Genomic DNA, 13,041 nt, shown 5'->3' on the forward strand with positions numbered 1-13,041 from the left:
GCGTGAAGTCTCTTGCGTACCGCGGGGGGCTATGGCGTGTGTTGCTGCGGCGCCTGCGCGTTGGCCGGCTGGGACCATAATGGCGGCGGCGGCCGTTACGCGCCGCTGACTCTCGGCCGGCCTCCTCCGTCCCTTCGCGCCTGCCGGGCTTCGCGGCCCGGTTGAGCCCCCATGAAGAGAAGGCGGCGGCGGAGGAGGGGGCAGCGGCAATCGAGCGGCCATGGGCCTGCTGAGCAGCCGGGCGTGGGGGGCTCGGGCGGCGGCGGCAGCGGCCCCGGGCGGAGAAGGGCAGGCGGCGGCGGCGGCGGCGGCGGCGGCGCGGCTGAGGGGCGGCGGCGCTGCCAAGAGGAAGCGGGGCGGCCTGGGCGAGTGCCCGAGCGACAGCGATAGCGAGGAGGAGAGCGAGCGCGAGGAGCGGCTGCTCAACACCCCGAGGAGGTACTGAGGCCGGCCGCCGCGGAGGACCTCGGGGCCGCCCTCGCCGCGCGGCGCCCTCCAGACGCATCCCGTCATCCCCAGGCCGCGATGAGGGCGCCGGGTTGCGAGGGCTGCCGCGGACCATAGCAAGCTGGAGTGAACGATGGCGGTTTCGACGGACATCGCAACGTCGCGGCCAGGGCGCTGGACGGGGACTCCGGAGAACCGGGCCGAAGCCCCCGCTCAGCCATGATGCTCACCGGGCGGCTTTGGGCCAGTCACCGTGCGGCCCGCACGATGAGCCGCGGCGCATGCAGCCCCTAATTTGAATATGCAGCCCCCCCAATTGAGGCCATGGCAGGTTGGGCCGTGCCATGCGAATGTGGCCGGCGTGGGATATTGGAGGATTAAACAACCCTCACATAACCTTACTACTGATCAAGGGTTATCTGAGTGTTGTTTAATCCTAGAATAACCCGTGCTAGCCGGGTTCACACAATACGGCCCAAACCCCGATCAGGGGTTGCTTATTCAAAGTGGCGGCCACAACCACCCAACATGCACTTAAATAACCCACGATGGTTCACGGTATCATGTCAATCGGGTCATTGACTCTAAGCCTCCCTCACAGGGTTATTGTGAAGATAAAGTGGAGGGGCGGGGAGGATCACATATGCCACCTTGGACTTCTTGGAGGAAAGATGGGATCTAAATGTAAGAAATAAATATTCACAGGAAGAGTATCCACATGAGCACCCCCCCCCCCAGTGAGTGAGGGGGCTCATGTGGCTGCATAGGCTAGCCCTGCCTTGTCCACAGCAGAAATACTTCTCCGGTGTCCATGCATTTGGGTGGGATGGGAAAGGCCTCTCTCCACATACTGATGTGCACACACAGAGCTTCTCCGTGTGATGTTGATTGGGCTGATACCTTCTCATACAGAGGAGCTCTACGTGTGTACATCCATATGCATAGAGAACCCTTTCCCACACTGTCCACATGTAGCCCCTCAAGCTCCTCACTCACACATTCTTTCAATGTATGTGAAGCGTCCAAAGGATTTTTTGTAATCCAGCGGATGTGGCTGGTCTACAGAACTTCATTTCTGAAAGCAGAGAAAGGCCTCTGAGGAAGATCTTCGTACTTGGCCAGGTTTGTTTGGGAGTAGGGGCTACTCCTTATAGGACTATTATAAGGATAGCTCCGATCATGCATAGGAAGTGCTCTGAACCTCAAAAATATTACATGTGTGCTATTATGGATTAGGTGGGTGAGGGTAGGTATGAAACTCATGGGGAACAGGGCTGTAAGTGAGCTTTACCCAGAGACAGTGGAGAGCTCCTGCCTCTTAGACCAGACAGTGTTGGTTTGGATGCCTTCCCCAACCTGGTGCCCTCCAGATGTTTTGGATTTTGACTCCCATCAGCCAGTGGTCAAGATTGTTGGGAGTTGTAGTCCATAAACATTTGGATGGCATTGACTGCACCAGATGTCACTTTTCTGGGGGTATTTTAGAGGGTCACAAACAGGTTAACTCCGTTAAGATTGTTTAAGACAGCAGTCCTGTGTCCCCTAGACAGCATCTGGGGGACATAGGATTTTTTGGTTTCCCAGCTCGTAGACAGAGCTGTGAGCTCATAGCCATGAAACCGTGCTCCCCTCCCCCGCCCCCTCTTAGCTGGGATGGAGAGAACCGCACTGCTGCTGCCTCTGTGCTCAGAGCATGGAGGAGTGAAAATGTGTCATCCTTGGGGGCGGGGATGGGAGGAGACCACGGAAGCTGTTTTAGACAGCTTCCTATATGTTCTCCAGTCCCGTTCCCGCCCCCTCCCTAAAACCACACTTAGACGTGTGAAAACACATGTTTTCTGTCTAAGGCAGAGTGCGGGGCGGCTGCTGCACGGAGGGAATCCTCTACTCTGTGCTGCTTCCACCCTGCATTGGATAGGCGGTTGCCTCCAACTTCAGGGGAGTCGGAGGCACCCGTCTTTCTCTATAGGATTGTGCCCTAAGCCAGTCTTGGGGAACCTCTAGCCCGTGGGCCAAATACAACTTGCAGGGCTCCTGATCCAGTCTGCCAAACTTCTTCCCCAGGCTCTACCCCTTTTCCTTAGGCCTTTTCCCACTCGCTGAGCTGGGTCTGTCTCCAATCTGCAACAGGCTGGGGAAAGGGTTTCTCTCCAGTCTGCTGCAGATTAGAAATAATCCCTTTCCCTACTCCAGCACTGAGAGAGGCTCCTCTGTCAGCACTTGGGCAGGAAAAGGGGTTTATCTTTGAACTGATATAGACTGGAGATAAGCCCTGTCCCATACAGAGAGACATTCTGCTTTCGGTGCTGGGACAGAGTTTATTCCCCCTGCCCTTTTCAGCTGATCTGAGTAGGGTATGTGTGTGGAAAGGGGGGGGGGGCGCTAATGCTGGCACTAGCCCCACACACTGCTGGCATTTGGCTCCCAACATCCTGGCCTGAAGCCAGGTTGACCCTCAGGCTGAAAATTGTTCCCCACCCTGATTTAAACCCATAAAGAAGCATGTGACTGGGATAACTGTGGGCTTACTTAAACAAAATGTAATTTGAAAACCAACTTTGGAACTACTGAAGTCTAGCAATAGTTGAGGAAAAAGCAGTCAAATAGTTCAACGGGATGCTTGCAAGCTTTCAAAATGTTACATTTAATTCTGGCCGGGTTCGCACAATCAGCAGGGGAAACAACACATTATGTGTTGTTGCCCCCACCCCATGCGTGCCCGCCATTTGCTTCATTACCTGCACCGCAGGTTGCTGTGGTGTCCGAACCCGGTTCACAGTGCAGCAGGGGTAGCTTCTAACTCACTCCACAATCCATGGCTTATAGTAGGGGTTGTGGGGTGGGTTAGAAGCCACCGCTGCTGCACACCAAGTTCAGATGACACAGCAATCCACAATGCAGCACAGGTAATTAAGCAAATACCAGGCATGTGAGTGGCACGTGTGGGGGTTGGGGAAGCAACTCATAGTGTATTGTTTTCCAGGCCATTGAACCAGGCCATTGTGTGTTGGAACCCAACACCGATATTTGCTTTTTTTCTTAATCCAGGAAAAAACTAAAAAGTACTTCCAAGTATATTTATCAGACACTGTTTCTGAAAGGTGAAAACAGTGATATTAAGATTTGTGCCCTGGGAGAAGAATGGAACTTGCACAAGATATACTTATGTCAGGTAAGAAAACTGTGTTTTTTTCCCAGACAAACCCAAGCGGCAATTTTAAGCATACATAACAAGGGCAGGGTTGGGCAGACTTCAGGCTTGTGCTGTCTTCTTAATTTTTTTTACTAGAACCCTGAGTCTGGTGCAAAAAACATACTTTAAATTAAATCATCCTGAGCCCAGGAATTTGTTTTGGGTACCAGAACTGAATAAATATCATCCTTGCACACAGAAATCCACTTCTGGTTACTCTAGTCTTACTTCATTTCAACAGTATAATTTAAGATGGGTGGGGCATCATTTTGTTGTTGCTACTGTTAAATAATTGACAGTCAGAAAACCTTACCAATCTAGTAGTACAAATCACTAGTAGATCAAGATCTACCCTCTTCCCTTTCCTGTTTTAGGGAGTAAATCCTATTGAAATCCATGGAACATATTTCCTAGTAAATATGCATAGGATTGTGCTGTGTCAGGCACTTCCTCTTTATCTTTTCCTCGGAACTGTTTTCAAAATATTAAAACCACTTTTTTAAAGATCAGCAATAAAATCTTCTGCTTTTAGTTTAGCATTTAAACTAATTTAAAATAATTTGGCATATAAATATGTGAGATAGCCATGAAGTGGTCCCATTGGAAGATGTGTGTACCTAAACAATATAAAACATTTTATCAATCATAGGTGCTTGCATGTTGTTTACATGGCCGAAAGCTTGTTTGTAGTTGCCATACCTACCCCTGATATATCCCCCACCCCAACCCCAATGTACAAAGTGACCACAGGGCTCTGTTTCTGTGTGAATAAAATTGCAAGCATTATTGGCTGCATTCAGAAACTTCTGATTATTTGTCAATCAGTTGATCACTGGCCTTTTTTTGGCAAGTGGCCATTTTTATCCTAGTAGGCCACTTGGGCATTTCCAGCTGTGAAATCCACTATAGCTCCTTCTGTTATATCCAAATGGTCTTTCTGTGTTAAAATGCTGTTTGAGTCCAAAGTATGCTTGTTTCCAACCCTTGAATTCAACCCCAACGTGAAAACATTTCCTGGGCAGATGGGACAGTGAGATGTCATCAGATCTTTCCATGTGGGAAAAAGGAGGTCTTCACTGACAGCGTAATGGTCAAGAACATAAGAACATGAGAAAAGCCATGCTGGATCAGACCACGGGTCCATCTAGTCCAGCATTCTGTTCATACAGGGGCCAGCTAGCTGCCCATGGGAAACCCACAAGCAGGACATGAGTGCCACGGTACCCTCCTGCCCATGTTCCCCAGCAACTGGTGTACATAGGCATATTCTGATACTGGAGGTGGCATATAACCATCAGGACTAGTAGCCATTGATAGCCTTATCCTCCATGAATTTGTCCATTCCCCTTTTAAAGCTATCCAAAGTAGTGGCTATCACTACATCTTGTGGAAGTGAATTCTATAGTGAATTAAATATCCACTGTGTGAAGAAGTCCTTCCTTTTATCTGTCCTGAATCTCCAATCAGCTTCATGGGATGATCCTGGGTTCTAGTATTATGAGACAGGGACAAAAATATCTCCTTATCCACATTCTGCAGACTATGCATAATTTTGTCCACCTCTGTCATGTCTCGCTTTACTCGCCTTTTTCTTAAGCTAAACAATCCCATTTGTTGTAACCTTTCCTCATAGCGGAGTTGCTCCAGCCCCTTGATATTTTAGCTGCCCTTTTCGCCCCTTTTTCCAACTCTACAATGGCCTTTTTAAGGTACAGTGACCACACCTGTACACAGTACTCGCACCATAGATTTTTATAAGGAGGGTATGTTACCTTGCTAGTTTTATTTGCAATTCCTTTCCTAATTATGCCTAATATGGGATTTGCCTTTTTCACAGCAGCTGCACACTAAGTCAACATTTTCATCAAGCTGTCCAGCACAACCCCAAGATCTCTTGGTCAGTCACCACTAGCTCAGATCCCATCAGCTTATACTCGAAGTTGGGGTTTTTTGCCCCAATTGCATCACTTTACACTTGCTTACACTGAACCGCATTTGCCATTTTGATACCTGTTTCCCCAATTTGGAGAGATCCTTTTGGAGTGCCTCACAATCCCTTTTCATTTTAACCTCCCTAAATAATTTGGTGTTACCAGCAAATTTGGCCACTTCACTGCTCACTCCTAATTCCAGATCATTTGTAAATAAGTTGAAAAGCATTGGCCCCAATACAGATAGCTATGGGACCCCACTGTTTACATGCCTCCTTTGGGAGAATTGACCACTTATTCCTACTCTCTGCTTTCTGTTCGTTAACCAGTTACTGATCCATAAAAGGATTTCCTCTCTTATTCCATGACTGCTAAGTTTGCTCAGGAGTCTTTGGTGAGGGACTTTGTTTACTTGTACTTCCAAAAGGATGTTGACAGTGTCTACTGGATCACCCTTGTCAACATGTTTATTGATACTCTCAAAGAACTCTAAAAGGTTAGTCAGACAGGACTTACCTTTGTGGAAGCCATGTTGATTCTTTTTCAGCAGGGCTTGTCCTATATACTTCCTAATTTTATCTTCAATAATGCTTTCAACCAATTTTTCTGGAACAGACATTAAGCTAACTGGGTTGTAATTTCCCGGAACCCCCTTGGATCCCTTTTTAAAAATTGGTGTTACATTAGCTATTCTGCAGTCCTCTGGTACAGAGGCTAATCTTAGGGACATGTTACATATTTTTGTTAGAAGATCAGCATTTTCATATTTTAGTTCTTTAAGAGCTCTAGGATGGATGTCATCTGGGCCTGGTGATTTATTAACTTTCAGTTTGTCAGTAAGGTTGAGAACTTCATATTTTGTCACCAGTGTTTGCCTCAGTTCCTCAGATTTCCTTCCTGAAAGCATCTGTTCAGGCACAGGTATCTGTCCTTTATTTTCTGCAGTGAAGACCGATGAGAAGAATTCATGCAGCTTCTCTGTAATCTCCTCCTTTAGTACTCCTTTAACTGGTGTCATCCAGCAGTCCAACTGCCTCCCTAGCTGGTTTTCTTCTTCTGTTATATTTAAAGAATTATTTATTGCTGGCCTTGATGTTAGCAATGTGCTCTTCAAAATGCCTTTTTGCATCTCTTATTGTCTGCTTGCATCTCCTTTGAGCATGCTTGTGCTCCGTTTTATTTTCCTCATTTGGGCAAGACTTCCATTTTCTGAAGGAAGCCCTCTTTTCTCTAATAACTTCCTTGACACACCTCATTAACCATGCCGGCGACCTTTTGGACTTGGTGCTACCTTTCCTAACCTGTGGTATACATTTTAGCTGAGCTTCTTTGAGTAACCTCCAAGCATTTTGAAGGGATTTAACCCGCTTGACTCCCCCTTTCAACTTCCTTTTTACCAGCTCCTTCATTTTAGAGAAGTCTCCCCTTTTGAAGTCAAATGTGTCTGTGTTGGACTTCCTTGGCAATTTTCCACTTAAATATATATATTAAATCTGATAGCGCCGTGGTCACAGTTTCCAGGTGGTTCAGCAACATTTACATGTTGTACTAGGTTCTGGATGGCACCACTTAGGATTAAATCCATCGTTGCCTCTCCTCTGGTCAGTTTGATGACCAACTATTCTAGGGCACAGTAGTTTAGGGCATTGAAAATTTAACCTCTTTGTTGTGACTGGAATGTGCATTTATCCAGTCCATGTGTGGGGAATTGAAGTTGCTCATTATTACAGCACTTCCTCGTTTGGAGACCTCTCTGATTTCGTTTTCTGTCTCAAGATCACCCTGAGCATTCTGGTCTGGGGGACGATTGCATGTCCCTAGTACTAAATTGGTTTTGGAGCCTGGTACTGAGGAAGAGTCTGCCCCTTTTAGGTTTTCTGATCTGCTCAACACGATGCCTTCTTAGATGTACGGAGCAACACCTCCTCCAGCTTGTCCTTTCCTGTCCTTCCTATAGAGTTTATATCCAATGATGACCATATCCCGCTGGTTCTCTCTGTTCCATTTCTCCCAACTTGGCTTGGAGGCTTCTAGCATTTGCATAGAAACACTTATACGCAATGTCCCTCCCCGGATGTCTCTGGGGTGTGCTTCTTCTGCTATGGCACTCAGGCCTCTTTCTTTGGCTGTCATATTGCACCATATGCTCATGGCCTATTTCCTCCCCTTCTACATTTGGGCAATCAGAAACTTCTTTATTGATTCAACCTGAACCAGATACTTCCCAACTCCTGTTAGCTTTCACCCAGGGTTCAGTTTAAAAGCTTCTCTGCCATCTTTTTAATGCTTAGCACCAGCAGTGTGGTTCCATTTTGATTCAAGTGGAGCCCATCCCTCTTCTACAGGCCCGGCTTGTCCCAAAATGTTCCCCATTGCCTACCAAATCTGAACCCCTCCTCCCAACACCACCAACTCATCCATGCATTGAGACTCCTTAGCTTTGCCTGTCTAGCTGGCCCTGTGCATCGAACAGGTACCATTTATGAGAAAGCCACCTTGGTAGTCCTGGATTTCAACCTCCTACCTAGCAACCTGAATTTGGCCTTCCAGGACCTCCCGACTACGTTTCCCCACATCGTTACTATCAACATGGACCATGACCACTGACTCTACCCCAGCACTATCTACTATGCTATCTAGACAGCACGTGATATCTGCAACCTTCGCACCAGGCAAGCAATTCACCATGCGGTCTACATGCCCATCACAAACCCAGCTGACATTGTGTCTAATGATCGAATCTCCAAACTACCACAAGCCCCCTGCTCCCCTGGAGAAACATCCTCGGCACAAAAGGATATTTGCTTGTCTTCTGAGGACTGGGTCCTTTCTGAGGGATCATTTCCCTTTTCCTCAGAATGATGCCCTCCTTCCCCAAGACATTCATTCTCTGTGACAGCAGAGAAGCTGTCACCCAAGGGTAGGGAGACTGTTATTAGGTCCCTGAAGGTCTCGTCCACCAAGCTCTCTTAGCTTCTTCAGGTCAGCAACTTTGTCTTCAAGGGAAATAACTTGTTCCCTGAGAGCCAAGAGCTCATTACACCAAGCACATACCCATGACTTCTGTTCAGTTGGCAGATAGTCATACATGTGGCGGCACAATACACTAGATAGTCCCCTGCTGGCTTTCTACCTTCATAACTGTTTTTATTGCAATTATAGGGTTTGTTTACAGCTAACTTGTTTACTGGGAAAAGGTGGGGAATTTATAGTTAATTTATTTATTTATAGTTACTTACTATGAGAAGGGAGGAAAGAATAAACTGCCCTGGCCTCCTCACCCTGTTGGTTGCTTCACATGGTTGCTTAACTCACACGGGTACTTAACTCACTTGTGTGCTGACGCTTTGTCACTGGGGCTCCTTGTGCTCAGAGAGCTGGCTCCCTTGCAAGCCTGCCTCCTTATATAGTTCTAGCTAGCTTGTCCCAACTGCTGTTGCAGCCAGTCTGATTAGAGGGCCTCGTTTGAAAAGCAAGGGAGGCTCTGGCTGAACTAGTGATCTGCTCTAGCTTCCGGTGAGTGGAAATGTAGGTCAGTTGTTTAGGGGAGAGGACAATAGTCAGTGGGTTATTGGAGGGGCAACAGACAAAGAGTAGGTGATTTGGTATGTGGTTCAGGCTCCCCTGGGGATGCAAAGGGCCAAAGGGCTGACACTGGGTATCTGATTTAGAAAGGGATGTGTTTTGCAAGTGCTGAGTCCCTTTGTGTTTATATTAAAAGTAAATGATAAGCTGAACTCCCAAAGTTGGGATGAGTCTATTTCTGAGCTGCTCTATAAGATCTAAAACCTGAGCCTACACTGAGCCCAAACAGAAGCTAGCCGACACTTTTTTTGTTTATAAGCAGACTCTTCCACTACCTAGGCCTGCACGGTGGCTCTTGTCAATATAAAGCTACCTGTTGCTTTTATTTCTCCTTTCTAAACTTGGGGTAAGTTTAAGTATGTGGATATGAGCCCTTTGGTTGAAATCATTTGTGTAATATGAGGATAATACTTGGCTACCGTACTATTGAGAGAATACGTGGGAGGTCCGTTGAGCACTTACTAGAAAAGGTGTCATATGAAAATATACTAATCCTCCATATTTGTTCCCTAAGTGCTCAGGGGTTCAGTGTAATGTATGGGAGGGATGTCTCCCTCTCTCTGGCTCTGGATACAAAGGTCCACAGAACTCCGAAAATTATATAATGCATATTCTTTTCTCTTAGTCTCCTGCCAGACAAGGCCCTGAGATAAAATAGGTGGATAGTTAGACCAGGCCTTGTTGTGCAAATTATCAAACTGTAGTGCTATGGCTGTCTGTCTTTTGCTTAAGAGTAAAATGATGCTTTGTGGCTGTAAGAAAAGGGGAGATCAAGAGGCAAATTGGTATATTTTATTGTAGCTGATCTTCAGAACAGCAGTCTTGAATGTTAGTAAGTCTTGTTTCATGTTGAACAGTTGGTGTTCTTTACTAGTAATAGCTTGCTCATTAAGTAGTAGAAAAGCATGCCATAGGGAAAGAGTAAATTTGAAGGTTGTGAATTAAAGTATTGGGTGTTATTAATTAAACGCAGCATGTGGCGTGGTATACAAATTACCATTTTGTCTCTAATCACGATATGCTCTTATTACAGATTCCACAGCAGCAAAGAGGTGTACTTTAATTGTTAATGACATATGTTTTGGATTACTTGAATAAATTAATCAATAATAATTTGCCTTTGGGGAAAATACATTTGGTTTATGGTGCAGGGAATATACTGTTGTACAAATAGACTTTATTTTTTTAATCTCTCAGGTAAACTTCAGTGAGTGATAGCGTCTCATAATGGGGTCACCTCCTGCTGTGATGGAAAGTTCTAGTAAAGCAGTATTTTTCACCTCATTGGATGGAAAACTAGCTATTTCTAGTTTTATATGAATTACACTTTAATAAAAAGGTATACTTAAATGGTGTATGTGTACGTGTGTATTAATTTACCTACACCTAACTGTATGTGTGCATATAGCAATGTATCTGTAGTACGAGATCACACTTGTAAATTTGTACGTCTTGCATGCACTTCTCCAGTTCCCTATAAATTCGTTCCTGCAGGAGTTTTTGGCCAAGTTTCAGATAGCGTTATATATTCTGGATGCTCATTACTTTCCTTTTTTTTGTTTTTGTTTTTTACAATTAGTACTGTTTGGATTGGTTCACATTCAGTCATCCCAGTTTCATAAACTGTGGTTTAAGAAGCCAGGAACAGGGTCCATAAGCTCGTCCCTTGCTTTTCCTTTCATATGTTGGCTTTGGCACTTAATTCCTGTTTTAAGTGAACCATAATATGTCCATAATAGGAAACTGTGGTGTAATGTTGGTTTAGTAACTAGGATCTGAACCCACAGTTTGATTTTGGTTGTTTGGAGCAGCACAGTTTCCCATTTCATATGCAACTTGAAACTGTGGTTTATTTTAACCAGGATCAGAGTGGTGGAGCCAGTATGCAGTGGGGGTGGGGGACACTTGTTCTCAACTTCATAAACTATGGTTTATGACTGGACTGTTGTGTCTGAATCATCCATTTAGGGTTCAAAAGTATTTGAAGTATAGGTTAAACACAAATTTGCTTGAAATTTAAGTTAAATATTTGCACACCAGGAGGAACTATGATAGAAGATGTCTTCCATATATAAGTAACAGTATTTTCCACCATAGTCCATTCTAATATGAAAATATGGATAATTACTTTGTATCTTATTAACGTATTATATAATGTAATTGTTTTTGTCATTTAAAAAGACAAACAAATTAAATGCATGGTTTTTGTTTCTGTAGTCTGGCTACTTTTCAAGTATGTTCAGTGGTTCCTGGAGGGAATCAGGAATGGATACAATAGAATTGGAAATTCCTGATCAGAATATTGATATAGAAGGTAAGCAAAGGATCATATTGGGAAAACTTTTTACGGCAAACATTAGATTGGATTCAGACTTAATCATACTTAGAGTAACTCATTGAAATCAGTGGGACATAAGTTAGTCTTGACTATCTTGGATCACATTGATTTCAGTGAGTCTGCTCTTGTCTATGGATCCAACTCATAGACCAAGTTTGCACATAATGTAATATTGGAGATTAATTAACCCTTGATTTGCTGGGTAAGTGCAAGCAAGCGCCCTGCCTCTGGCATGCCTGATGCTTCTCCTTTTGTGTAAACAGTCTACGATCACTCTTTTCGTAGGTTGTGAGCATGATGTTCAGACCTGGACACTCTGGGTTATTTAAGGGTTAAACAACCCAGTGTTAAGCAACAATTGGTTTTTGAGTTAACTCCGGGTTGTTTAATCCCTAAAGAACCCAGAGTGTCTGAGTTTGGATGTCACACTCACGGCCTATGAACAGGGTGATTGTAAGTTGTTTTCAGAAAGGAATGTGCCAGAGGTAGTGTGCTCACTCACTGATGAAAAATTCATCAGTACAAGTTGCAAATTAAAACATTATTTGGATAACAGTAATAGTTGGTTATCTTGGAAATGTCTTGGGAGAGGCATTCCAGTATTTCATCTCGTTCCAAAATGTTACTCTTTAGTAAAACTGATATTTCGAGAGAATTCATTAGAAAATGGGTTTCTCCATTTGGCGGCAGACACAATTGGAACTCTTCTAACCTTTAAAAACATTCAGCAAAGAGTCATAGAAATCTAAGATGCACTATACCACCATATTTTTCGTAAAAATGAGCAGAGCATTATTATGAAAGGCAGATTTCCCATGCATTCTTTTTATGACAAGTTAATAGTGGTTTGTTAAAGTCTGGCCAGTCTGCTCCAGTAAGTAAGGGAGTCCCCATTTAGCTTTGTAACTATTTGTGCTAGCCATTTTGGATCCTTGGCATACTGTAGGATTTCCTTTGTCAGATTCCAAACTTTTTATAATGGCTGTTTCTATTGAGAGGTTTGATGACTTCTGCATAAAGGCCGTCTCAATTCTAATAAGGATCAACATAGAAAATTGCTACACTTTTGGACCAGAAAAGGGAGGATATACAATATTTGATCTGGTGATAGATGGTATATGTTCAGATTTTTCCACCCATAATTTTATAGCAGTTTCTGTTTGGGCCAGATAGGAACATAGGAAGCTGTTTTACTGAGTCAGACCATTCATCTACCTCAGTATTGCCTACACAGACTGGCAGTAGCTCTCCAGAGTTTCAGGCAGGTCTTTCCTAGTCCTACCTGGAGATGCCCGGGATTGAATCTGGGCCTCTTACATGCAAAACATGTCCTCTACTACTGACCTATGGCCCTTCCATCTATCCTTGAGGGGAGGGGAGATCTTTCTTATAATTAAGTTGCTATGCTATTTACAACTTTCAGAAGTAAAATCTCCAGGACCAAAAGCTGGAGCAGTAAAGTGTAAAGTGAAAACTACAGCAGCAAAGCAAAGTACAGGAGCTAGAAGAGCAACAGCAAGCCGAGACAGAAGAGGAAAATGTTGAGG

At 44.7% G+C, this 13,041-nt stretch overlaps 1 protein-coding gene across 3 annotated transcripts in view; it reads left to right on the forward strand.

The window, feature by feature from the left end:
* The first annotated feature begins 29 nt into the window (after window positions 1-29).
* The window catches only part of GMCL1 (germ cell-less 1, spermatogenesis associated), a 44,818-nt gene continuing 31,806 nt past the window's right edge, over window positions 30-13,041 (forward strand). For all 3 annotated transcript variants that reach the window (XR_014783772.1, XM_084804220.1, XM_084804221.1), the window contains exons 1-3: window positions 30-438; window positions 3,496-3,619; window positions 11,374-11,470. Coding sequence is in view for 2 of the 3 variants with exons in the window: in XM_084804220.1 (XP_084660346.1) it covers window positions 221-438; window positions 3,496-3,619; window positions 11,374-11,470 (439 nt within the window). In the remaining variant the exon portion in view is untranslated. The remainder of the gene's footprint in view (window positions 439-3,495; window positions 3,620-11,373; window positions 11,471-13,041) is intronic.

Source organism: Heloderma suspectum, chromosome 6 (assembly GCF_057233095.1).
Source record: "Heloderma suspectum isolate Gila_16-S chromosome 6, 16-S_ref, whole genome shotgun sequence".
Lineage (NCBI taxonomy): Eukaryota > Metazoa > Chordata > Lepidosauria > Squamata > Helodermatidae > Heloderma > Heloderma suspectum.